The 27964-nt window shown below is 35.2% G+C and overlaps 1 protein-coding gene across 1 annotated transcript; it reads right to left on the bottom strand.

Annotated features, from left to right (window-relative positions):
• Nucleotides 1–1216: 1216 nt before the first annotated feature.
• Nucleotides 1217–4679, bottom strand: LOC132546495 (beta,beta-carotene 15,15'-dioxygenase-like). The gene is made up of 2 exons (XM_060210213.1): nucleotides 4494–4679; nucleotides 1217–2593 (listed from the first exon to the last, which is right to left on the bottom strand). Exons 1-2 carry the CDS (start codon nucleotides 4677–4679, stop codon nucleotides 1217–1219), a joined length of 1563 nt encoding a protein of 520 aa, XP_060066196.1.
• Nucleotides 4680–27964: the final 23285 nt, after the last annotated feature.

The raw sequence follows: 27964 nt of genomic DNA on the forward strand, positions 1-27964 counted from the left end.
GTCTGACTCTTGTTCAATTGTGGTTGATTATATCACAAAAATCTACAGACCTTGGACTGGTCTTACAAACCTGTATACCGGTTTATCCATTGTATCCTGTCATCAGCTATATTTAGAGATCTGATTGATAACCGTATTATAAAGATATAAAATCGTCACGTACGAGATGTTAAATACATAATATATACGTGTGCATAGGCATTGCAATCTTGTCATATCATACATATCTATCCATAATAACGCAGTAATCAGTGAGGCCTTCAATACATATATAATATTTTCCCATTTTATCATATGTAGGTGTTTTCAGACTAACGATGTTGCGAATATCAGCGAGAGTAATCCAACATACGTACGTATTTTTACGGAGTAAGACAAAATAAGTTGATAATTCATTGTTTACATAAAGCAATACTTTAATGCATTGAAACAGTTTCAAAGATTGAAGACAACATGGGTATACTTTTGATCTTCTAAGAGGCAAAATATCATTAAACAGTTAACTCATATCACATATCAGATACAGATGGACAGCTGGATATTCTAAGTTGATTTCCTTACAATGTTAAGAGAGCCAGAGAATAGTAACTAGAAATAGTATACCAATTCTTAAAAGATTCTCTTTTCACAGGTTATGAAAGTAAGAAGTAAAGTAAGTATTTTGTAACAGAATTGCAAAGACCATTCTTAAAAAAGTACCTTTTCAAAAATTTTAATATGGTTACACAATTCCGTCATAAGTTCTCATTCATAGAACTTGCTAAACGTTTTTTTAAATCTAAAACTGGACATGTGATTTTTAACTAATTGTTTAACTATTTTCTCATTTACAATTTTCTGTAAGCTCCCTAAGCGTTTTTTAAAAACCATTTTTGAATAACAAAGCATATTTGTTTTTTCACACTTTTAGATTTTAAATTTTAATTGTATCTTAATTTAATGTTACTGACGTTTTGGCATAAGTTATCCCGTGACATGAATATACATGTATTATGTAACTAAGAACATTGAAAAAGGATTACAGTAATACACATTAAATGGCAAACTTCAATTAAGATGCCGTTTCAATGACTTTCTTTACTAATTATGTTATTTAACCAGCAGATAGATATTAAGCTCTTGCTAACAATACCAACAACAATCAACCAGAAATCAAAACCTTTACTCTTCAAAAATCTTCAGAACATCCTTCATAAGCAAGCACTTCAAATGTTTCTTATAACACATTGTCGAAAAACCTGCCGTGGAAATTAAAGGGTACCCGTGTGGGCATGTATGATCGGTTGATGACTGTCATGGTTTTAGGGTCAAGCATAAGCAGGTAACTGGCTTTCTTATCTCCGTCGAATGCCGAGGACATCAACACGCCGTCGTCTTCCGCCTTACCTCCAGGAGCGGGGACGAACCAGGGCTCCGTAAAGTACTGGTGGGGCACGGCATACATCAAATCTCCGGCGCTGTTACACACATCCTTTTTGACAAGGGCAACATGACTGAACCCTTTACCATTATAGTTAACTACCTGGCCGTAGACGTAACAGTAATTCATATGACGATAATTTTCGTTGAATACGGGCATTTCTAGTGAGGTGGCACAGGGAGCCTTTGGTCCACTGTTAAAAGACACACGTTGAACATCTTGGGTCTTAATGTCTAAGGTATAACGCGTCAAAACTGGTTGCGCCGTTAGGTTGACTCTAGCTGTTTTGTTATGTATATATGCTACGTCGTACGATGCAAAAGCGTATGGATTTGGTTGTGCTGGAACGTCTAAAACAATTTTGCCGTCGGGAAGTTCAAATGAATTAATGTGATGAACTACGAAAACGTTTTCGGTTTTGAGGGTGTGTACCTTTCCAGTTTCGATTTCCACGACATAGAACGTAGCATTGTCCTGAGCGTTCCAAACCATCCCGCCTTGAACGGAAGTATATTTCAGCATATTATCCATGTTAACGTAATATGGTGCAGCGAGCAATATGACGTAATTTGGTGTGACTGAAAACGAGTGCATGTATGAAGTTTTGTCGATTTCCCATTCAGCGACGAGCTCGCGACCTTCAAGAGAAGTGATTCGAACTACTGAAAGACGCCCCTTCTTGCCGGGAATTAGACTGACAGTATTAAGGATAACAAACGCGGATGTTGTGCCGTATTCTGCCACTGGATGTGCGGTTGACATCTCATTTAATCGACCCAAATTGGAGTACTTAGACTGTGGAATTGGTGGACCCACAATTCCGATGGTGTCTAGTGTAGAGGGGTTAATTTCATACACTTCCCAAATGTCGTTCGTGGCTACAATGTTATTTGTGTAACTGAAAACATTCACGACAGTGTTATCAATCCTATGCATGAAGGCCTCGTATCGTTCTATCTCTCCAAACGGAGGGGTTACACCATCGAAAGTAAGGTAGGGTGCTATATCTTTCTTCGCAATGGATTCAGTATAAAATTTACTTTGGATAAATTTGGCGGAAAAGAATGCAGATCCGTTGCCTGAAAACTTCCAGCTATGAAGTTTCGCAAATCCATCGAAGTAGTGAACGAACTTTCTGTTACCCATTTCCACCTTTCCCGCTCCATTCCGTATCTGTAATATAGTCACCAAGCATTTTTAACATTGTAAATGTATAAATGACATTACCGTTACTTTTTCCCCTTTTGCTAGGCTTCTGAAGGATCTGTTGTACAGGCAATCATTCTGATGACTAATGTTTTGAAAGCCATACCTCATTTCCAAGGAGAAAATATATAAATATCAAAAATGGAAAGAAAGCGATAAATCTGTGTGCTCGTTTTCAAATTGCTGAACTTCGGTAGTACTCTTGGTGTATTTTAGATATTTTTCACTCTAAAACCTTCTCTTATTTCATATTCTTAGTACTTTGTGATATTTTATCGTGTTCATCATCATCTGTTCCTTTTTGTTTGAACACTTGATATTGTTTTCTTCAAACAAGTAAGCAAAATCCTACTAGTTTAAATTGTTGTATGTTTTCACAATTATTGTCATAGATGACAAATGAAATTATAACAAAACATCGTAATTTAACCTTACCTTTGAATGTTAATCGACCATGTTTTTGCTGACTTTCTTCTGTACTCAATACCAATAGACATTATTTTACTGATATATAGACTGATTATTACTATGAAATCAAAACGATGGGTCAGTAAACTGTTGTTTTTTTTCATTTTATTTTTGAGTTACTTCCCTTGAGCAAACAATAAAAATCAATGTTAATAATTTTCGTTTTTTTCTATAATATTACAACCAAGAGTAAACAAATTATTTGAACGTATAAAATAAAATAACACTGGAAAATAAACAATAAATAATTATCATTTGTGATATTCTGAACTTTAAGTGCCTTAAAATCATAATAGTCACAGTTAAATCAAAGAAATTAAAATTGAATAATTCTGCCTGGTGGCATAAAAAAAACACTTAAATTACAGATGCAAGAAGAAAATTACTTTTGTTAACAATTTTTTGCTATTTTCATGGTTACTGAATTATTTCCCTTTTCAATGTAAATGAAATTCTGAAATTTACTTAGAGCAATAACTCTTAACAAATTAAACAGTTACAAGAACATAACCTCTATGCTATAGTAAATACTGGAACTTACATAAACAGAGTTGTATATGTAATCTTTTTATAAAAAATGATTTATCAAAATTATCAAACTCTTGTGGACATGTCGTGATCTGGTTTTGCCGATAACGGGCCGGCTTAAGTCGTAAATAGTATCATTTTCCATGATTAAATCAAAACAAACTATTTTCTATGACACAGTGATGATTTTGAACTTAAAATAATCTAAAAGTCAGAATAATATGTACTGAATTTTCTCCTTTATCAATTTCCTATCTCCCTTAGACCAGAATTCTTTACAACTTGAAAACGTCACCAGAGCAGATCCTGAAAGGTCTTATACTCTATATGTCAGTTTGGCTTGTATACGAATTAGGCTACTCTAATACGTAACACATTCTATGGATTATAGCATAACATGAAAGTGAGACGTGTTGATTTCGTTTTGAAGTTTATAAAGAATCTTAAACTGATGTCCATGCCCTACTAAATTAATGAGAATCAAACTTCTGATCCAGTTTAAGAATTAATTAGACTTAAACTAATGTCCATATCATACTAAATTAATGTGAATTTTTAACTAATATCTATGTTATAAATATTTAATGAGACTCAAAGTGATATCAATACCATACTGAATTTACTGGTAGTGCCTCTGTTGTTTTCAGGTGTAATCTCGATACCTATTTTCTCGTCCGCACACCTCGGCTCTATTTTGAAATCACTGTATAGTAATCCCTACACATGCAAAACTTTTTTTCTTTTTCCGGAATATCTAAAGCCAGCATTCAACGTCCTGTATCGAACCAATGACTCTGTCAATTGACTGAATGGAGAATTCACCGATATAAACCCATATTCTCCTCAACTACTAGACGGAAAATATACTTACTAGCGTTCCACGAAGCCATTTTGGTAGAGGATTCTCGAACTCGATCGGATGATTTTCGAAGGTTTGATTGTTGGTGGAAAACCACTCGTCAAATCCAGGACAATCGCCATCTTGTGGTGGATTGGCTGCGGAGCACAGACCCAGACCGACCAGAAGCAACACAAGAATGGCACGAAGTATCTCCATGTCTGTGTCCTGTCAAGTCGTGGGTGACGATTACATATACTTTGTAGATTTCATACAAAAACGATGATTGGAGATCTGAATGATAACCTATTACAAAGATTCAAGGTCTCAACGTACGTCAATGTAGAATGTAGAATGATATCGTTTAATGATAAACTGATAATATTTGTGAGACTTCAAATTACATCTAAATCAGATTATATTTAGGAAAGTTAGAGAACAAAAACTGACCAACCAAAGAAATTAAAGGATACCTAATTAGTATGCATAGATATTAACAGATGACGCTGATTGCTGAACTCAGTCTTATGTGCCCTAATATGCATCTGCTGACCAAGTTTCATCTAAATCGGATTATATATAGGGAAGTTAGAGCATGGAAATGAACCGACCAGTGAAATCAAAGGATACCTCATTAGTACGCATAATTATAAACAGATGGCACTGATATTCACTCTCAGTCTTAATGACCCAAAGATGCATCTGCTGACCACGTTTCACCCAAATTGAATGATATTTGGGGATGTTAGAACACGGAAACGAAAGTGTGACGGACGGACGGACGGACAAACCCAAATTTATATCCGCCGTTCAGGTGAAAGCTGGGGATAATAATCAACAGAGAATATCCAAGAGATCTAACTCAACCTTTAGGAAAATACATCAGCTAGGGTTTGACACGTTTTCTTTCATTGTTTAAATAATTCAATACTTTAATGCATTGAAACAGTGTCAAATGTTTAAGACAACCTAGGTATAATTCTGTATCTCTAAAAGAGAAATAACCATTAAACAGTTAACTCATATCATATATCATATACAGATTGACAGCTGAATATTGTTAGTTGATTCTCCTTCATTGCTTTTATTGTTTGCTACAATATCTTAATTCTTCGTTAAAGTGTATGGAGGATCAGACGACTACTTCTGTTTTTGATATTTAAAAGAAACTGTAAAAGTGTCAAGTGAGATTAATATTTTGCAATAAACTTTTGAACCTATTCTTTAAAAAAAATCACAAAGTAAGAAGTAAAGTAAGTATTTTGTAACAAAAACCATTCATAAAACGTACTTTTTCAATTTTTTAGAATTGTTACATTCTGCTGTAATCTCTCATTCACAGAACTTGTAAAACGTATCTTTTAATAAAAAAAAACTGGGCATGTGATGTCTATAGCGAAATTGTGTAACCATTTTCTCATTTGCAATTTTCTGCAAACGCCCAAAGGGTTTCTTAAAAACGTTTTGAATAACAAATTATATTTGCAGATTTGTTTTTTCACAAATTTAAATGTATCTTAATTTAATGTTACTGACGTTTTGGCATAAGTTATCCCGTGACATGAATATACATGTATTATGTAACTAAGAACATTGAAAAAGGATTACAGTAATACACATTAAATGGCAAACTTCAATTAAGATGCCGTTTCAATGACTTTCTTTGCTAATTGTGTTATTTCACCAGCAGATAGATATTAAGCTCTTGATAACAATACCAACTAAAATTACCCAGAAATCAAAACCTATACTGTTCATAAATCTTTAGAAAATTGTTCATAAACAAGCACTTCAAATGTTTGTTTTATATATATTGTCGAAAAACCTGACGTGGAAATAAAGGGTAACAGTGTGGCATGTACGATCGGTAGATGACTCATGGTTTTAGGGTCAAGCATAAGCAGATAGCTGATGACATGAGCTCGCCGACGTCCTCCTGTAGATGTGGGGACGAACCAGGCCCCAGTGAAGATTTATTGGTAAGTTTTTTTATAGTATTTTTCGGGTGATATGTCTATTCCGTATTCGGTAGTCCGGGATTAAGACACGCCCATTTATGTATCGGACACATAGTCAGAGATCATTGAAGCGGACAGACTTATCAAATTTGTCGGACCAGAAACCAAACAGTTATTGTCCTAAAACTACCTAAGAAATAGGATGTGTATTTTCTCTTTCTTATTTTTTCTTTATTCTAACTCTTTAACGTTATATTTCATTTTCCTTCGGGTATTTATTGTATATAGATATTATATATATTGTATATTTATTGTATTGTCGTGAACCAATAACCAAAAGATGAGAAAAAAGCAACTTTTTTACTGTCTTAAGCAATACTCAATTATGGAGTTGACACTTATCCCTATTTATGTTCAAACATTTAATTCAACTGATAAGAATTTGGCGTCTTGATCTATACTCATCAGGCCTCTAGCATCCCTGGCGAGTGCTGGTACAACGAAGCAGGATCAAGATCAATAGATTATTATACATGTACTGTATTCATATCTTATATGTGCACGAACCTTAACTTATATTTACTAAACACATGCATCCTACTTGGCGCATGAACCTTAACTTATATTTACTAAACACGTGCATTCTACTTGGCGCATGACCTTTAACATATATTAACAAAACACATGCATTCTACTTGGCGCATGACCCTTAACTTATATTTATGAAACACATGCATCCTACTTGACGCATGACCCTTAACTTATATTTGCTAAACACATGTATCCTACTTGGCGCATGAACCTTAACTTATATTTACTTAACACATACATCCTATTTGGCGCACGAAACACATGCATCCTGCTTGGCGCCTGAACCTTAACTGATGTTTACTAAACACATACATCCTACTTGACGCATGTACCTTTACTTATATTTACTAAACACATGAACCCTACATGAACCTTATAGTTTTTGTATTTATTCATACTATCCTTTGTCGTCAAATACAATTAGAATCTCAGAGGCATGTTTTAGTTGTGTATTATCATTTTTTATTTTACAACATATTTGATAGCATAATAATGATAACATATGTCTATCACAATACTTCATATGGCGATTTTCATAAATAATTGGAAGGTTTTAGATGAAATCCCTATTCTACCAAATGTCTTGATAATGACTTCCAAAAGACTCGATAATGACTTCCACAGGACTTGATAATGCCTTCCAAAGGTCATGATAATGACTTCCAAAGGTCTTGATAATGACTTCCAAAGGTCTTGATAATGACTTCCTAAGGTCTTGATAATGACTCTTAAGGTCTTGATGATGACTTCCAAAGGTCTTGATAATGACTTCCAAAGGTCTTGATAATGACCACCAATGGTCTTGATGATGACTTCCAAAGGTCTTGATAATGACTGCCAAGATCTTGATAAAGACTACCAAAGGTCTTGATGATGACTTCCAAAGGTCATGATAATGACTTCCAAAGGTCTTGATAAAGACTACCAAAGGTCTTGATATAGACTACCAAAGGTCTTGATAAAGACTACCAAAGGACTTGATAATGACTTCCAAAGGTCTTGGTAATGACTTCCAAAGGTCTTGATAAAGACTACCAAAGGTCTTGATGATGACTTCATAAGATATCGGTAATGAATTCCAAAATATTTTGATACTTACTTCAAATATTTTGATAGTTACTTCAAATATTTTGATAATTATTTCTAACTTCAAATATATTGATAATAGCTTCAAAACTTTTAATGATTTCGATGAACGATAATGGTGATGACGTCAAAAGATTTTGAATGTGACTATTAAAGATTTTGATACAGATTTGAAAATATCTTAACAGTGATATCGAACGACTGTGATAATGGCTTTAAAAGATTTTGATAACGATTCTTTAAAAAATGAATATTAACCAAAAATGAATTGATAATGGGTTAAAGGTTTTGACATCAATTATTAATAAGGAAGCTTATGATGATTTCATTTTAAAATGTTTTATAAGGAACCTTGTAAGATGTGTCTCTTCATTGCCAAGTTGGCGGAACTCGTGCTGGTGCTCGACTTTATTATCAAAGTGCGCTTCCTTTTGAAGTCATTTACTATGTAAGTTCACATTCCCATTTACTTTTTGACGCTTCCTTCGGATCAGTTCGTAACTTACTTGTTGGTCTTCTTCTAGCTTAAATATTTAATATTTAATTTTTTTGTTTATATTTCGCCCTAGCTTGATTGAATTTGAGTTTGGATTATGATTATGTTGACATGTTGGTATTTTCTATTTTCAACAATTCAGATCCACGACATCACCAACGAGCCTTAGATGGACAAATCAACTGTATGATACAGTTTAATTCACTGACACTATTTCATCTGATTTCAAATTTGTATTTGTAAATGTTATTGATTTGCTTACGTACCCTTATCATTCGAAAAAATTGGGAAAATAGAGATTTTTCAGTGTAGCATAGTAATGACTTGGCCAGTATAAATGATTCTATGTATTCTAATGAGTCCGGCAAAGGAAAACATCTTTACATTTGCACGAAAATGTTACTACAGTACACATATTTATACTGATAGGTATAACCTGCTGGTTCCCTCTAAGAAGTAAATTAACTTCTGTTCTTCAAAAAGATTAGTAAACCAAAGGGAGAAATCCAACTCCACTAGCCTACACATTGTATAGACTTGTGCACTCACACAAAAGCATTTACATTTACGTGAAGGATTATATGGTATAATAAAAGTAACAAAGAAATACGGGAATTTATAGATCAAATTATATAGTACATAAGAATTTACAGCATTAAAATGACGACAGTAAATACTTACAGCATTCGGCATTCTCTTCTCGTTAAATTTATCCAGTTTGGTACAAGTCCGTAGGTAAAACAACATTTGGAAATTTTCATATTTACTCATTGACTACGGAATTTAACCGTACAGTGCAAGAGTGACGTAGATAATTATACAATGTAAAATGCCTGATTGTGTCTATTCATTCCAAGTAGCGGTATCGTACAGAATTCCATCCTTTGCTAAAATCACCAGAATGACACATCAGTCCGTAAATAATCTCACTAGAGCAAAGTATTATTAAAGCAATTACCTCCAACGTTTGACCATTATGACGTCATTATCATGAGCGTAGAAACGGCGATGTTTCGCCATTATAAACGCCTTTCCTATTTGACGGATTGCACAGCCGATCGTATGAATTAAATTTTAATCGGCATTGGACTATATAAACATATAAAGCGCAAGATTTTATGAATGGCTGCAACTGACATTCATAACGACCATAAATGCCATGAAAAATGCAGTACTTAAATGCATGTCGTGTTCTTGAAAACAGTCATCCTTGATCTGTATCTTCGCATGAATAAATTCAGACTCCGTATGTCGTCATGGTATCAGGCCAGGTGCTGCTGTTATTGGTAAACCTAAAATAATCATAGACTTTCTCGTAAAGGAAAACAAGCCATATCACTTGGATATTCATTACAGGTCTTATAATTACGATGTAGCGAATCGCATTTAATGGATATTCATGATTTTGTAGCGATGATAATAAACTAATGCCTATTTTATTCAGAATTTGAAGTAAAGCACACGTTCCAATTATATATGTATGAGTTAATATACCTCTACATGAAATCCATGATTCTAAGTGATCGGATTCCTTTGGAAAGTTATAACATCATGTATACGAATTGAAAATTCATGTTTTATGCATGTTCCTACAATTCGCGTAACAGCCGTTTTCTCATTACCTTAGAGGAAATTCATGTGCGCTTTGATACATATGGAATACTACTTCCCGTTATAAGGGGAAACTAATTACTTTCCTCTAGCCAACATCACAACATTTACGTGCACTCGAATGATAGGCTTCAGTACGGTAATAAGGTTTGATAATAATAAGCTTCTTTGGCACAAATCAATATATTAAAACAACGTCTGTGACGATATAAAATCTAGGCCAGCTACATAAATACATCATGAAGGATTTGACAGAATCCAAGCGTCTGGATGTAGTTATGTAAACGTTATGACCAAGGCCTGGCAATAATGCTATAACAGTGGCAGCTTGATAATAAGTTACTAACAATGAAATGAAACAATTTGAATTATTGATGTTAGATATGTGAAAGGTGAGGTCGTCACACTGACAGCTAAAACTAACATACAACCATTCAGCTCGTACGATACTCCTTTGAATACTGCCTATAGATTCTATTCGAGTTTCCGTTCGATTCGCACAGAGGCGATCGCGTGGTACGGCTGACGTCGTGATCGATATACCAACAGACATGTGTGGTTCGCCCGCCATTGTGGATGTGGATGTCGAATTGTGTAGACACAACAGATATCTGCACAAAGAAGGGACTTTCAAAGCTGTTATACCGCGGCATCCTCATCGGCTACCTTGTGCGCTGTGAACTTATTTGGATACATTGTGTCTGAAAGTGGAGCTCTTTTTTGGCTCTTCCGGTGTGGTATAACTAACCTTCTGATCGTGAAGAAGAAGCAGACGACACATGGTCCTAACCACCAAGCGGCTGACCTACAGACAAATGAAGGTGAATTCAGAATTTATTTTTTGTGATAGTGACTTTCTTTTCTTGCATACAATCATACTATATTGACGATTTATATGAATGACTTCCACTACCATCCCTATCTTCCTATGTCACACACTCGGTATGAGCTGACGTGGATATCGGTATTGTCGTGTGATGATACTCATGGCAACCACCGCATAGCGATCCTATTGTAACACTGGTATGTACCCACAAATCGAAATAGTTCATGGATAAGGAGAAAACGTTGTATCATGCTAAATTTTAAGTGGTAGCTTAAAAACTCTTCTTGAACAAAATGTTCAATGGTCCGTTATGAAATTTGAATTATATGATTTCTATTATGTAGATGTGCAATTATCGTGCGTTGTTTAAAATGTGGTCATGAAATTCTGATGTACGCACGAGACAGTCATGTGCAGTACTGATGTAAGCACGAGGCAGTCATGTGCAGTACTGATGTACGCATGCGACAGTCAGTGCAATACTAATGTAAGCACGGGACAGTCATGTGCAGTACTGGTGTACGCACGAGACATTCGACTGCATTGCTGATGTACGAAAGAGACAGCCATGGGTGAACTTGTGTACGCACGAGACAGTCATGGGTGTACTGGTGTACGCAGGCGACAGTCATGCCCAGCACTGATGCACGAGACAGTCATGGGTAAAGTACTAATGTACGCACGAGAGAGTCATGGACAGTACTGTTGTACGTATGTGGCAGTCTGTAGTGATGTACGACCTCGACATTCATAGGCTGTAGTGGTGTACGACGTCGATATTCATAGGCTGTAGAGGTGTACGACGTCGACATTTATAGGCTGTAGTGATGTACGACGTCGACATTCATAGGTAGTAGTGGTGTACGACGTCGACATTCATAGGTAGTAGTGGTGTACAACGTCGACATTCATAGGCTGTAGTGGTGTACGACGTCGGCATTCATAGACTGTAGTGGTGTACGACGTCGGCATTCATAGGCTGTAGTGGTGTACGACGTCGACATTCATAGGCTGTAGTGGTGTACGACGTCGACATTCATAGGTAGTAGTGGTGTACGACGTCGACATTCATAGGTAGTAGTGGTGTACGACGTCGACATTCATAGGTTGTAGTGGTGTACGACGTCGACATTCATAGGCTGTAGTGGTGTACGACGTCGGCATTCATAGACTGTAGTGGTGTACGACGTCGACATTCATAGGTAGTAGTGATGTACGACGTCGACATTCATAGGCTGTAGTGGTGTACGACGTCGACATTCATAGGTAGTAGTGGTGTACGACGTCGACATTCATAGGCTGTAGTGATCCGACAGACATGAGCAATACTGATGTAAACACGGGATAGTCATTGGCAATACCTGTGTACTCACGCAAAAGTCATGGGTATTACTGTTGCACGAACGAGCCAGTCAAAGGTAGCACTTTTGAAAGAGCGCGACAGTCACTACCAGTGCTGTAATGTGCTCATCCAATAGTCATGAATAGTACTGATGTATGCGCGGGACAGTCATAAGCACAACTCATGTATGGTCACGACTGTCGTTGGCAGTTTTATCTATGCAATTTTCGTTCGTAGTTCATACATCTAAATACATGTATAACACATCAACTTGTTAATTGATTTTAGACGAGATTGAAGTCACTGATCTAGATGACACAGTTGATAAATATTAGGAAAGAATATAATATGTCTTTTATGTAAGTAAAATGTTAGGGTGGTATGATCAGACCATCATTGTACAAAACCCTCAAGTCATTGTCAAGGTCAAGGTAAACTCATAAATTGCTAGCCCCTCGTTCCGATGAGTAAATAGTGCAGTGGCTTACAATGGGAAGCTTTTCTATGCCTTACGTGATTACGACTGAACGTGTGTAGCGCCAACTAGACGGTTTACCTGGGGTCTGTAAAGTATACGGTAGTCAGCAGATGTTCGTGATTACTTGGTGTATAAATAGTTTATTCCGATTTACAGTGTGTATAAAAATAACATCAAACCCATTTACTTCATCTCATATCTATACAACGGGCGATGTATTAAGGCGTAATTAAAAGATCAACATTAATTTCAGGTACATGTACCATACACGATTCAAAAGTAGTCTGAAGTTTATTCTGTATATATATAGATAAATAGGACTATTTTGAAGAAAAAAAAACAATTGACACACCATCTTTATATCATTGACGATTATATATGAATCTCAATGAAAAAATCTTTCAATTTCACTTTCTTTAATTCTATCATTATCTACCTATCTGGTTGTATACTGTTCAGACAAAAGGTGATATTCACAAACTAATACCTACCTATCTGGTTGTACACTGTTCAGACAAAAGGTGATATTCATAAACTAATACCTACCTATCTGGTTGTACACTGTTCAGACAAAAGGTGATATTCACAAACTAATACCTACCTATCTGGTTGTATACTGTTCAGCCAAAAGGTGATATTCACAAACTAATACCTACCTATCTGGTTGTACACTGTTCAGACAAAAGGTGATATTCACAAACTAATACCTACCTATCAGGTTGTATACTGTTCAGCCAAAAGGTGATATTCACAAACTAATACCTACCTATCCGGTTGTACACTGTTCAGACAAAAGGTGATATTCACAAACTAATACCTACTTATCTGGTTGTACACTGTTCAGACAAAAGGTGATATTCACAAACTGGTAATTAGTTTTTGTGGAATACTCAGATAGCACCTGATAGAAAAGATAATTTTATTTTCATTTCTTACTTGATTTTTTAAATGTTTTTTTTTTTTTTTTTTTTACATCAAATGAGTAAAAAGCTTTTGACCAAAATGTTTGAAACACCATTCTGCCTCATTAATGAGCTGTCAGTAGGATTATGCCTGTGAATAAGGTATTCTTCCGTCTATATATACTCTCATCAACTAGAAACCGGAGACTTCTTTACTACCTCGATTACTGATAACAGTCATAAAACATTAAAGATACACGATAATTGTAACAAGTTCAATTTTCAGTTCGGGATTTTTTTTATATTTACCGGCTTATAACTAATGAAAATATTTTGTCAATCATGCCATAATATTTATATAATTACTCCTGAGAATTGCTATACACCATTACTAAGCTGTTTTTCTCTGTATAAATAGACACTGCTAAGTATGATCTGGACAAAAACAGAAAAACAACATCAATTTGTGTCTATCCGTCTATAACCCTAACATTACCAACAAAATAAGCATGAACATCTCTGTGCTGTTTTGTTTAAAACTGAGCAAACATCACCATGACCTTTTTATCACAATAACCGCGGAATGTATGTTGATGACGACTGTAATATTTCAGCATATACTATATCTTTGTTTTCACAGTTGTGAAGCTGCTATTTTATAAACAGATGGGTTCATGTCATGGTGACTGGCTGCAGTTTAGCTGTTCATTAAATGTCAAACATGAAACTGCGCAGAAGGAATTTCACTAGGTTCGTCCTCTCAATGGAAACAGTACAAATATGGTGTGCGGTTAAAGTAAATCTGGTTTAGGTTCGGAATTGTTAGTTTTTTTTAATTAACGTCCTCTTATGTCATAATACGAAGGTTTTATGTGATTTCACGATGCCGTGAACATTTTTAACATCAATAGAGGATGTGATTATTTTATGGTTGTTGATATGGTTCTTACTCAGTCGGTAAAGGCTTTGGAAGTACTAATAATAGATCTAATTCTTTTTTTTCCAACAAGAGATAATATTTTTGAAAGAAATATGCTAAAAAAAACCACGTGTGTATATAACATGTGACGGCATGACTTCTGTATCGTTAGCATTGCTGACGTGTCCTTGAAGCCGTGTCTAGTTTATAGATAGCTGTCCTACGGTGACAAATAACGGACGGAAGGAATCTGACTCATCACCGCAACAAGGTAGAGGGATAATTTGAACTGGGATATTTACCACACACAGACATTAGATATATACGCCTCCATTAAATTATCAGATAGAATAAAGAACATAAAACATAACGACTGCGACAGCAAGGCACCGCATAGTTTATTCAATTTGATACAAATGTTCAAACTTCAAACCTTAACAATGTATACAGCAATATTTCAGAATTTCTTAATATAATTGTTAAGTTATCACCCGTTAAATGTTTTAAAAATCACACTGTAGATTAAGGCCATGAGTCATAATATTTTCCCGGAAAAAAAATTGCACGTGTACAATCCGCTTGCTGTCGCCTGAATTTACACCGATATTTGCACCATCCGCACGTGCAAATACACAACAACGTGACCTATTGACGTTAACAGACCACGTGCAAAATAATTTCAACCTGATTTCCTGGTTTATCTGTTGAAATTATATATATATATGTATATATATATTGCATTTTTTATTTCATTGTCTGCTGGGTTGTTTATAATGCGTCAGTCACGTGTGCCTCAAACACGACAAAAGGGTGCATAGCAATGACAGACAAGAAAATATTACGTTCTTATATTCAATAAAGTGTCTCTCTAGGACTAATGAAAAATAAAAGATTTCTAAAGTGTTAAAACATTAAGTTGGAGAAAAACTGAGGAAACTTGGCCGAATATGTAGATATATAGGTACACCGACTACAGTTGTTTCCACGCTTAACACTAGATTACGATTTACTTACGATTATAAGAAATATTAATTTGTATAACATTGTATATAGATATGTATTGGGAAAGTTAATTATTCTTCATAATTATTAAGGTGTTATGATACCGGAAGTAATCAAATCAATCTGTAGTGACGTATAAGTTGTATCTCAAAAGTGATAATGTATTGGTAGTTTAAATATTCTAAAACTGTTTGTTTTACATGTATCTACTTCCAATCCATTCTATTCTATCAGCATTCTTCATCATTTCACTTTATGGATAGCTAATAGAGATCACTGACCTGATATTGCCCCAAACATAACGACCGCCAATGATGTTATTTTCATTGAAATTAATGGTAAACGGTCTGTTGTTTTGGTGATCGTCCAAGCTAGGCTGCTACTACAGGGTGTTCTTACGGTCAGACTTCTGGATACTAGGCTGCTACTACAGGGTGTTTTTACTGTCAGACTTCAGGATACTAGGCAGCTACCACAGGGTGTTCTTACGGTCAGACTTCTGGATACTAGGCTTCAACTACAGGGTGTTCTTACGGTCAGACTTCTAGATACTAGGCAGCTACTACAGGGTGTTTTTACTGTCAGATGTAACCAGACTTTGAAGTATATTATTAAGCAGCTACTACAGGGTGTTCTTACTGTCAGACTTCTAGATACTAAGCAGCTACTACAGGGTGTTCTTACTGTCAGATTTCAGGATACTAGGCAGCTACTACAGGGTGTTCTTACGGTCAGACTTCTAGATACTAAGCAGCTACTACAGGGTGTTCTTACTGTCAGACTTCTAGATACTAAGCAGCTACTACAGGGTGTTCTTACTGTCAGACTTCTAGATACTAAGCAGCTACTACAGGGTGTTCTTGAACATGGGTATTCACAACAATATTTTAACGGTCAGACTTCTAGATACTAAGCAGCTACTACAGGGTGTTCTTACTGTCAGATTTCAGGATACTAGGCAGCTACCACAGGGTGTTCTTACGGTCAGACTTCTAGATACTAAGCAGCTACTACAGGGTGTTCTTACGGTCAGACTTCTAGATACTAAGCAGCTACTACAGGGTGTTCTTACTGTCAGATTTCAGGATACTAGGCAGCTACCACAGGGTGTTCTTACGGTCAGACTTCAGGATACTAAGCAGCTACTACAGGGTGTTCTTACGGTCAGACTTCTAGATACTAAGCAGCTACTACAAGGTGTTCTTACGGTCAGACTTCAGGATACTAGGTAGCTACTACAAGGTGTTCTTACGGTCAGACTTCAGAGTACTTGGTCGCTACAACAGGATGTTCTTACAGTCAGATGTAACCTTAATTAGTATTTGAAGTATATTAATTAAGTAGATTGATTAGTAATGGAGTGAATATCAAAAATTGTAAAAGCTGAATACCGAACTTCTTACTGGTACATGTACATTTATTTAGAATTAAAGACGATATTTTCTGAAAAGATTAAATACTTTTTTTCTGTAGATATGCTGCATAGGGAAAGGCTTTATCGCCTTAAAAGTAAATTTTCCAATATAAGGATTGGGGCGTTTTCTAGTCTGGATATGTAGACAAATATACAAAGTTTGTTGAAGGTGCTAATAAGGGTATTTGTGCATGGAGCCAGCTCTGAATGGTCTTTATAACGTCCTGATGTGGTGTCTAGACAGCTAATAACGTGTTCAAGACTTGAATGAATCTGTCTAAAACAACAGTCGTGTCGCCTTGAAAAAGGTCATTTCATTTTCATTTTAGACTCCAGTTTTTTTATTATTCGTTTTATAGTGATAAAGTCTTTAACGGAAAAGCTCAATTTCGAATTCATTATATATTTGTATTACGCAGAAACATGTGAACATGGGTATTCACAACAATATTTTAACGAATATCATGACAGAAATCATCTTTTTTATTACATAAATAGTTAAAGGTATAATTCATAGAAATTATTAAAAACGATATCCTCAGACACACCCGAACACATGTATTCACAGAAATGTTTTCACACAGATATTCAAAGAAATATCTTAAAACAGGTATTTACATAAATATTTTAACACGCGTTTTCATGGAAATATTTTACACATGTATTCACAGAAATATTCTTACAAGAATATTCACAAAAAAATTGGGTTTTTTTACGTATATATGCATAAAAATGTTTATGGTTTTAACACATGTATTCAAAAAAAATTTCTAACACATGTATTCACAGAAATGTTTTAAGACGTTATTCATAGAAATATTTTTTTTTAATATTCAATAGAAATATTTCAACACAAGTATTCACAAAAATATTTCTACAGAATTATGTATTAATAGGAATTTCTAACACATGTATTAATAGGAATTTCTAACACATGTATTAATAGAAATTTCTAACACAAAGGTATTAATAGGAATTTCTAACACATGTATTAATAGAAATTTCTAACACATGTATTAATAGAAATTTCTAATACATGAGTTCATAGAAATCTGTAAAACATGTATTAATATAAATTTCTAATACATGTATTAATAGAAATTTCTAACACATCTATTAATATAAATTTCTAGGACATGTATTAATAGAAATTTCTAACACATCTATTAATAGAAATTTCTAGCACATGCATTCATAGAAATTTCTAATAGGAGGAAACAGCTGTATGGTGCTGTCTTATTCACTGTGTACCTCTACTGTATCTAATTCTGAAATTGTATTAAAAGGTGCTATCTACTTGTGTGTATTTTATACAACCTTTATATCCCCATAATTGTGCTAGTTTTGTTTATTTCATTCAGTTGCTTTATTTATATTTAAAAGACTCTTTAGTTATAAATGAGCAATAGACAATTAATTTATTTTTAGATTGTTTATATTCTATATTAAGAACAAGCTTTCTTGTCACCAGGTCTGTTTTCTGTTGAGGGTTCTTACAAACCTAATGTTTGAGTGATTTTTTACTACTAAATGAGTATATTGTATCAGGATGGACTGATCATTACTTGGCCTCTGAATGGCTCTCTTGCTACCCTTCTTTTATTCAAAGTATCTTAATTGTAATATTTGTTTGATCTGGTTGTTTTAGAAGCAATTGATAACTGATGTTTTATCATCAGAACGATACGTTATAAACAAGATTAGTGTATTTTATTCAATCTATCACGCACTAAAATCATGTGTCTATTTGAACTAAAGTAATCCCCAAAAAGGCCTTTGCTTTTTAACACACTCACACCAGGAAACAGGCGACTTCCTGTTACATTTAAAGAGATAGTCAACTGATATATGTTCCAGTTTGACCTGACATCGTCCAAGGATAACTGCCCCATTTACACTGATGAAACATTTTATCTGTTGTAGATAACAGACACTCGTATAACTGGACTTTCACACTCGAATGTCAAGGAGATTGATATAATATGCAAACTTGACATAGATCCCTGGAAGGTGACGGGTGGCATAGAGAAGACTAGGAGTTATATTTAGTGATGCCCTAGTGCGATAGTGTGATAGTGAGGTGTTAGAATTTATATAAATATACTACATACATACTCAGCGTTAGAAAGACATACAAACTGGTCCTTAAACTATCACCTTGTCAGAAAATGTATGTTTATGTGGCAGTATTTGAAACTTTTCATGGGATTTCATCAATACACTGTTATGTTTATAGTTACTGGTCAGGCAGCGGCAGATTAAATTATAACATTCCGGATATTATAAATCTGTGTACCATTTTGTATTAGTATGTACATGTTCCGTCTTTTACGGTGGCCGGTTTGAATTTTAGTTATCGAATGAGATTTTCCGGATAGAAAAAATAAAAACACGTGTTGGAGAAATCTTAGTAATTAGTAATCCATACCACAACCAAGCGAGTCGGTAACATGGTGGAGAATCCTAAGTACAGAAGCAGAGTTTCTGGTTCATAGCCGGTAACAACACAATACTGAATCATAAAGTTCTCACAAGGCACACAACTATGTATAAGGGGAAAACGTTTCTGAAGTGATGGAAAATTGAATCATCTAACCGTATTGATCGGTGTTATTGTGTAGTTTCTCGTCATTAGCGGTCTGAAGACCGTGTCACATTCTATCTACATATAGAATAGTTGAAGCAGTTTTCTTTGACCTTCGTTCGCCTTCTAACAGTAATAATCCACACATTACGATAACAAGAGATGTAAAACGATAATATTTCCCGTATTAAATCATCTCTGGCGTCGGGATATAATCAAAATAATAGAAGACAGACAGATATGCAGGCGGACGGATTAACAATCGGACAGACGGAGACAGTTAGTGACGGAGAGGATACTTAGAGTTCAACTACGTCTTTAAAACTGAACATTCTGTCCTATAACTGACTGCTCGTGATCAACTTGTAACTTGTCATTTTGGATCATTGTCTATGTTTGTTTCGAGCTAAAACCCATCACATTCCATGTAATTATTTCAAACAAAACGTCGTCAATGGCTTGGGGTAGCCATTCATTATCATATTGTGCTTTGTAGTGGAGTTATTTTATTGGTGTGAATTATCGATTTTTCGAAAACATTACCAAACAATTCGCACATGCTCCAACTCAGACTTTTCGCGGAATTAAATTAGATGATGTTCGCCACTTGTTTAGATTAAATTTCATTACCAGGCTAGTTAAACTAACGTATTTGACGTCGGGATGTGAACATTTTTATCAATTACATGAACGAGGAAAGCAAGAGGCACGTTCTGATCGACAAACCCGGAACGGTCTGATTGATTAGACAATGTTAAAGATTTAGGTACCTCGGCAGAAAGAATTGAAATTCTGTCTTCTTCATCAGTTTATGAAACGCATGTGCAAGTTTGACTTTAAAAACAATAGAAATTTTTTTTCGCTGAAGAAATTCAACACGTCACTGCGCGTGTTTCTCTTAAACCCGGACAACTATTACGTGTTCCTTCACAAATGTTCTGTCGTTTTCTTAAATTACACGTCACTGCGCGTGTTTCTCTTTGATATCCGGACAACTATTACGTGTTCCTTCACAAATGTTCTGTCGTTTTTTTAAACTAACTACACGTCACTTGTAAAAATCTAAGCACATCGATCATGACGAATAAAGCGACGTGTGAACAATATCACGTGACAACAAAGGAATGTGCGTTGATACCTAATGAAACAAAGGCGTCGTCATAGAGACCATATGACAAGGAAGGAAATTTATAGATATCTGATGACATAAAGGAATCTTCATAGGTACCATTTACAACAAAAACCGTTTTTAGATACCAGATTGCCCAAAGGAATCTCCATATATACTAGACGACAACAAAAGATGTCTCATAAATATCAGATGGCAACAAATGAATTTTCATAGATAACACACGACAACAAAGGGGTTGTAAAAATATTGACGACAACAAAGGGATTGTCGTAGATATCAGTTGAAAATATTATTAGACTTGTCCGAATGAATGTCATCGTTAACGCTTTGGAAATATTATTATTAAATTTTTTGAGCAGCTTCACTTCCGGTTCTTTATCGATTATCTCATTAAGTTGATAAATATGACTGACATCAAATTACGTTTTTTATCTACTTTCAAACACGAAATATAAACATGCATACCCAACACTAGATGGAAATATGTTTTTCGTCTTTAATTTGAGTTTTTTTTTTTCAAATTCCTTGCAATTTTCAACGAAATTAAGGTTGTAATGAAGAAACAACGTCATTCGGTTAACACCTTCCAGGAGCAGGAACCGTTCCTAGCTAGCAACATCCTTCAGATAGCGCCTGTATCGGTAAGGTTAGCAGTCGATTGATTACAGCGAGAAGCACATTTGTAACAGAAATGTCTACAGCCGAGCTCTAGTTTAACGCAAATCTTGTCTAGCTCGACAAAATTCTTCTCATCCAAATAATTACCTATCAAATTTCAGTCTAAAGACCGTGTATTATCAAATTTTACCATTGCCTGAAAATTACTTCTAAACCACACTGTCCCCGAGGTAATACATGATTGTGTACAAGTCGATACGGACCAGGTACCTGTTGGGAATTAAAGGGGATATTGGCTTTCATTAGTTATTTTCATGTCGCAGCGTATTTCACTCACAACATTTATATCCGATTTCGAAAACAAAGTGCCGGCTTAACATATTTGAACATTTTTTCATATAACTCCGGCAGGCGGACTCGTGTAGAAATGTTCTAATGTGATATGCAGCACTATTCTTATTTGAATTATAGTGAATGGGTTGGCGGACATGCATATTTAAGAAGAAAGACGAAATGATGTGGAGCACTTTCGTTAAGAGTACAACTGGATTTTGACTTAAAAAAGAACCATTTTTCCCCCAAAAAATATATGGCGAGCACTTTTATGTGGAGTACAACTCCATTAGGGTTAAATGAGGATGTACTATTTACTTAAAGTCATAATTTATCAGTGTGGTGGTCAATATTGTCACGAAGTGCGGTAGAATGACGACAGAATTTTGGCGTAAGATGATCATCACATCCAAAAACCAAAATATCTTATTAAGACCTCGACTATATATGTACTTACGTCTGGCAGATGAGGAAGGTTCATGGTAATTTCGATGAAGAAGAAAAGTAGGTATTTAGAACTAGACATGATAGTAATTAAATGTAAATACGCTCTGTTTCGAATATGTCCAAATGTTTGCTTTAAATCGGTCCGTGCCACGAGAGTGTGACATCACTACCCTGCCAACAGTAAGTTATTATTAGGGCTACGGTGTCTAGTACTTATTATAACAGATCTGCATGTGCTGATTTTTCTCTGATTGGTGGTCAGATAAGCTCTGTAGCTAATGGGATCACATCAAAATATTTTTTTTACTCAAGTTTTCTGTTGATTATACCTGCTGGTACTAATGGTTCAACACCACTACCTGTTACCTTTTTGTCACCATAGTAACACATAACGCCTGTTAGCATTGATGATTCTACGGTACTACCTGTTACCTCTGTTTCTATAGCTACGTCAAATACAAGTCACAGCTGCTTAACTCAAGTTACCATGCTTACATCTGATGCCAGTAATGTACACATAAAACAAGTCATAATAATGACCGTTTACCAAAGTAATATCTAACACATCGACCATAATCATACTTATGTTTACTGAACTTAAAAAGTTTTAGTAGAGTGCATACAGGTATAACTACATCTGTTATCATTCTTACTTAACATAAGTTTGGGTGTTGGTGTTTGGGTGCTGGTGGCATAGGCGGTAGTGTGGTGGCACTTCCTATATGTAGGATGGTGTTGGGATGTTGGTGGAATTGGCGGTAGTGTGGTGGCACTTCCTCTATGTAGGATGGTGTGGGGATGTTTATGGAATTGGCGGTAGTGTGGTGGCACTTCCTCTATGTAGGATGGTGTGGGGATGTTGGTGGCATTGGTGGCAGTGTGGTGGCACTTCCTCTATGTAGTATGGTGTTGGGATGTTGGTGGCATTGGTGGCAGTGTGGTGGCACTTCCTCTATGTAGGATGGTGTTGGGATGTTGGTGGCATTGGTGGCAGTGTGGTGGCACTTCCTCTATGTAGGATGGTGTCGGATGTTAGTGGTGTCATGGGAAGGATAAACCGGATAGTAATGTATTGTTTGTAAGCATCACGTGTATCTGTTCCGCGTTAATCAAGCAATTACTTCACACTATAAAAGATATGACAGTACAGCATGACATCGGTGAGGTAGACAAATTCATCTTGATAAATGAGGGCAGTAATGATATAAAGAAAAACGCTGGTAAACTGTAACCAAGAGGTACTATTTAGCCTCTCTGTGATTACTGATTATCTATTTATATCTTTTGTTTATCTCTCGGAGTGTAGTTATCATTTCTGCTCCCGCTTGTCAATATCTATGTTTGTATGTATATATAAAGTTACTGAATCATCAAACGGTGGCGTTTCCGAGACAAAATCGATAAAAACATCTACCGTCCCTCTACATATCCATACTTTACATACATCATGCATTGTGTATCGTCAATAAAAATCTTAATAGTATACATGCTCCCATAGTAGTCCTAGGTCGCTATGGTAATACTGAATCTTATCTTTGTGCAACACGCTATTTCTATATTGAAAGATTCCTTACGTGAATTCTTTAAACATAATCGATATTATGACATTTATAATGTAAGTAAATACCATGCGAGTTCGAATTTCGATTATCATTATGTTGACATGCTGGTATTTTCGTTAATGTTATCCTAGTTGCTCATGACTATATATATATATATATTTGTGTGTTAGAAGAAAGTTTAAAATCTCAGTGTCAACAGACAGAGAGACAGACAGACAGACAGACAGACAGACAGACAGACAGACAGACAGACAGACAGACAGACAGACAGGCGGACGGACGGACGGACGGACGCACACACACACTACACACCCACATAACACTCACACACACATACAGAGAGAAAATGAAAGAGAGACAGACAGACAGACGCACGCACGCACGCACGCACACACACACACAAACAGACTCCCAGAGAGTTGGAAATACTTCCATACATATATGTAATATATATGATCATTGAAACAATAACGACAGTACGGACTAGTGAATTTTCAAACTTTGAACAATCTGTCCCTTTATCAAGGCATGTTACAAAAGTTACATCACACACATAGAACATGAAACATGGATAAAGGTACAAAGTATAATCGAGAACGGCGGTGTCCCGTCATCCCTTCGGCCAAGGTTTCGAACAAGATATAAAAAAAAACTGACAAACAAACCCACAGCCTAAAGTTTTCAAGAGATGCAAGTTGATGAGACTGACGAGGAAGTTTTACTGTCGTCAAAATCATATCATTTAGAAATATTCTATATTTTTTGTGCTATAGGAAGTTGGATGTGTTTGATACTCGCTAGTATACCTATTTCTTCCGTTGTTGTTAACAGAATTCTCCTTTGGGAACCTGACATTACTTACGTGGACTGACCAATATTTACATGATAGATGTCGTCGATGAAGCAGAAGACGCTTACTCTCCCAGAACACATGGTCTTATTATCATTGTATTTTTTCAGGAGTCTCCGTATAAATCTTTCTTTTGTTCATATTTTTCCTAGTTTTATTGAATTTGAATTTAAATTATGATTCTGTTGGCAAGTTGATATTTTCTTTGCTGTCGTTATAAAATACCATCATTAATATAAAAAAAATCGACCTGTCATTTAAAATCATAAACAATAAAAATAATACGAGATTACAAAGTTCAATATACAGATATGAAACAATCTATTACGTCGGTATAGTGGTACATTACTTCGGTTACAAACAGAATAATATCTAAACATGGTTTCAATAGAAGTACCTAATACAAATTGATACAATGCACGATTAAACAAGTTATACCGCTCTGTTATAAATCAGTTAACGGCTATCATTATTGTATATAACAATGTTTGGAAAATAGGCCATGATGATCAATACATTGAATAAATGCAGATACGTTACACTGAATATAAACCATGAAATCCATTGAAAAATAAATAAATAAATAGATAGATAAATAAATAGATAAATAAATAAAGAGCTCTACGATACATGAAGTAATACAGTAATATCTTATATGTACTGTTTATATTTAGATAATTCAATAAAGCTCCAGATGTGACAATTAAAAATAGAACTGTTCATATCAAGTCTATAATCATTTGATTACATGAGAGTTTTAATCCGCCGCTAAAATATTAGTAAAATTACTACCATGCCTACAGTATTTTAATTACAAAAAAAAATAGTTCAATGCTCTGTCACAAAATTATTCCAGAACAAATTTGTAGAAATGGTTCTGTATAATGTCACTGTCTATTCTATAATTGATTATTAAACGTTAGCAGTCCTGTAATTATAGGAGTGTCATGATAACTTTTTAATGAATTTTCCCGGTTGCTGCAAAATGGTTTCCATTATATATATCCATCGAAAGCGGATTTCTTTACTCTTTAATTTAGTTTCGGTAAAATTGGTCCTTCGTGCTGTTGGCAAATCGTTCTTCCTTAAATTATTTGACGTCCTAAGTTGAAATCGATAGAAAATTTGTCTGTTCAGCGAATCGGGTATTTTGTTCTATTGGAAGTGCCTTCGTCGCCGATAATTCCCATTAGCCGTGATGGACTTAACGCGGAGGAGGCTCCAGATATAACAATCCTATTTCAACGGCCTACTTTTATCTTAGCAGCAGTTATGAGGAGTACAAGATCCTTCACCTTATAGCTGCATACAACAATAGATATAGGGAGAAGCCCTCTCCTAACAGGACCACGGAGGATTATACCGACATTTAATAACCATGATTGTTTACGTAACCACAACGGACAAACATGTGAACTGTACGTGACTTCCAGATAAAACCTTATTGATTTTTACCAATGACTTTTTTCCTTGTTAGTACCGAAATAATTATTAATCATTCGTATGATTGTGTACGTCCTAGATTTTCTTAAATATAGAGAAGAGGAAAGTATGGAATTCTCTTATTTATCATCATACATTGGAACATTTCTTATCAAAACTATTTCGAAATTGTTTTCTATCGATACACAAAGCTTACATTTTCTCTTTAAAAAAAGAAAGACTTGTTACATATTCTAACCAGAAGTATAAACATGTTGGCATGGACCTTTGAGGATCACAACAAACACCTGCAATTGGCGTTCATTTGAAAATAATTTCATAACGAAAATTATGACAGAATACATTTTCTTTATATTGATTTCGGCCGATTTTGAAGTTCCACAATCTCCTCGAAGATTTTAACAGTTCAGCACCCTAACTTCAATGATGAGTGCAAGTAGGAAGTAAAAGCTGCGTGATCTTTAATTTACTATTTTACTTCACTATACCTCTTCAGCTATAATGCTAAAACTGTCTTGGAATTTTCGATTCACTTGTTCGTTTTATAAACAATTATTCTAGTGGTTCGACGAAGTTCCCGAGAGCATGACAAATTCCCATAAATATGTAGACTAGGTAGCTTAACATCTTATCACTCGATATCCAGCCGTATAGTAGCCATGTTATCTGGTATATTGTGAGGCGTATGTCGACACTGAGGCATCCTATGGAAAATTATCTGGTTTCTGGGGATATTACGCCATCCTAGAGAATGTATGTTTATCTGGTTCCCTGTGTATATTAAAAAGTTATCAGATTTAAACTATAGTGCAATATGTCATTTGACGTGCGCTATAACTACTTCTGAATCCTTGAGCTGCCTCATCGCTTCTGATTTAATGGGACCTTATTGAGGAAATATTGGTGTGTCCATTTACTTATTCTGTAATATATACGTGTAACAGATGATTCAAACTCCGCTGAAGGTGCACAGAAGAAGTATAAACTGCGTCACAAGCAGTCTACTAAAAAGACGTATTTCGCCGCGCCACGCACAGTCTGCTCGACAAACATATTTCCGTTGATCGTTGTATGCTCGACATAACTAAACGCACGCTGGCATCAGTGATATCAGGTGAATATTATAAAATGATATGCTTGCCTACATAGATGTGTCCGTCATCTAGTTACATCACCGCTAATGTAGTTCAACTGTTTTTCAATTCGACTTAAGCTCAAAAGAGTTGACCAAATGGAACAGCCACCTTGACATGCTTGATGTTGCCTTCCGAATAAATAATAAATAATCACGTGGGATTTACCCGAATGTCAGTCTAGACGATATACGTTGGGGCAATGTCATGCTAATGTAAATATCAATAAATGTTGTTTAAATGATGCCATGAAATGAAAAGCTGACAAAGATAAGTGTCAAATTACTTTCAGCCTGGCAGGATGAAAAAAATTGATACCGATCACGTTATATTTGATGTTTAATTAGATTCATTGTGATTAGTGAACAGAATAATAGTTATTACATATCAATGTGTGGTGCATTATTTGTGATAACATTTCCTCCCGATTCAAGATCACAATTAGTTATATTAGATCCGTATAATTTCTACTAAGTTTATCAAATCCTTTCCACAGCGACCAGAAGTTCAGGTCAATAAATCATAAATGGCCATTGAACGCCTGTAAAATTCCGCTACTACTTGTGTGCTCTAAATCAATATGGGAATGCCAAAGTGTGAACAAAAATATAATCTAAATTCAAATAAAACTAGGGCAAAAATATGAACAAAAGATAGATTTACATGAGGAATCCTTAAAAAGGAACAAGGAGAATTAGATCAGGTATTTCGGAAGAGTAAGCGTCTGTTGCTTCATCCACGACACCTGACTTGCAAATTTTTGTCAAAGTAAGTAAT

This window comes from Ylistrum balloti, unplaced genomic scaffold, assembly GCF_031769215.1.
Source record: "Ylistrum balloti isolate Yb309-2 unplaced genomic scaffold, AGI_CSIRO_Ybal_v1 Utg369892, whole genome shotgun sequence".
In the NCBI taxonomy this organism is placed as follows: Eukaryota; Metazoa; Mollusca; class Bivalvia; order Pectinida; family Pectinidae; genus Ylistrum; species Ylistrum balloti.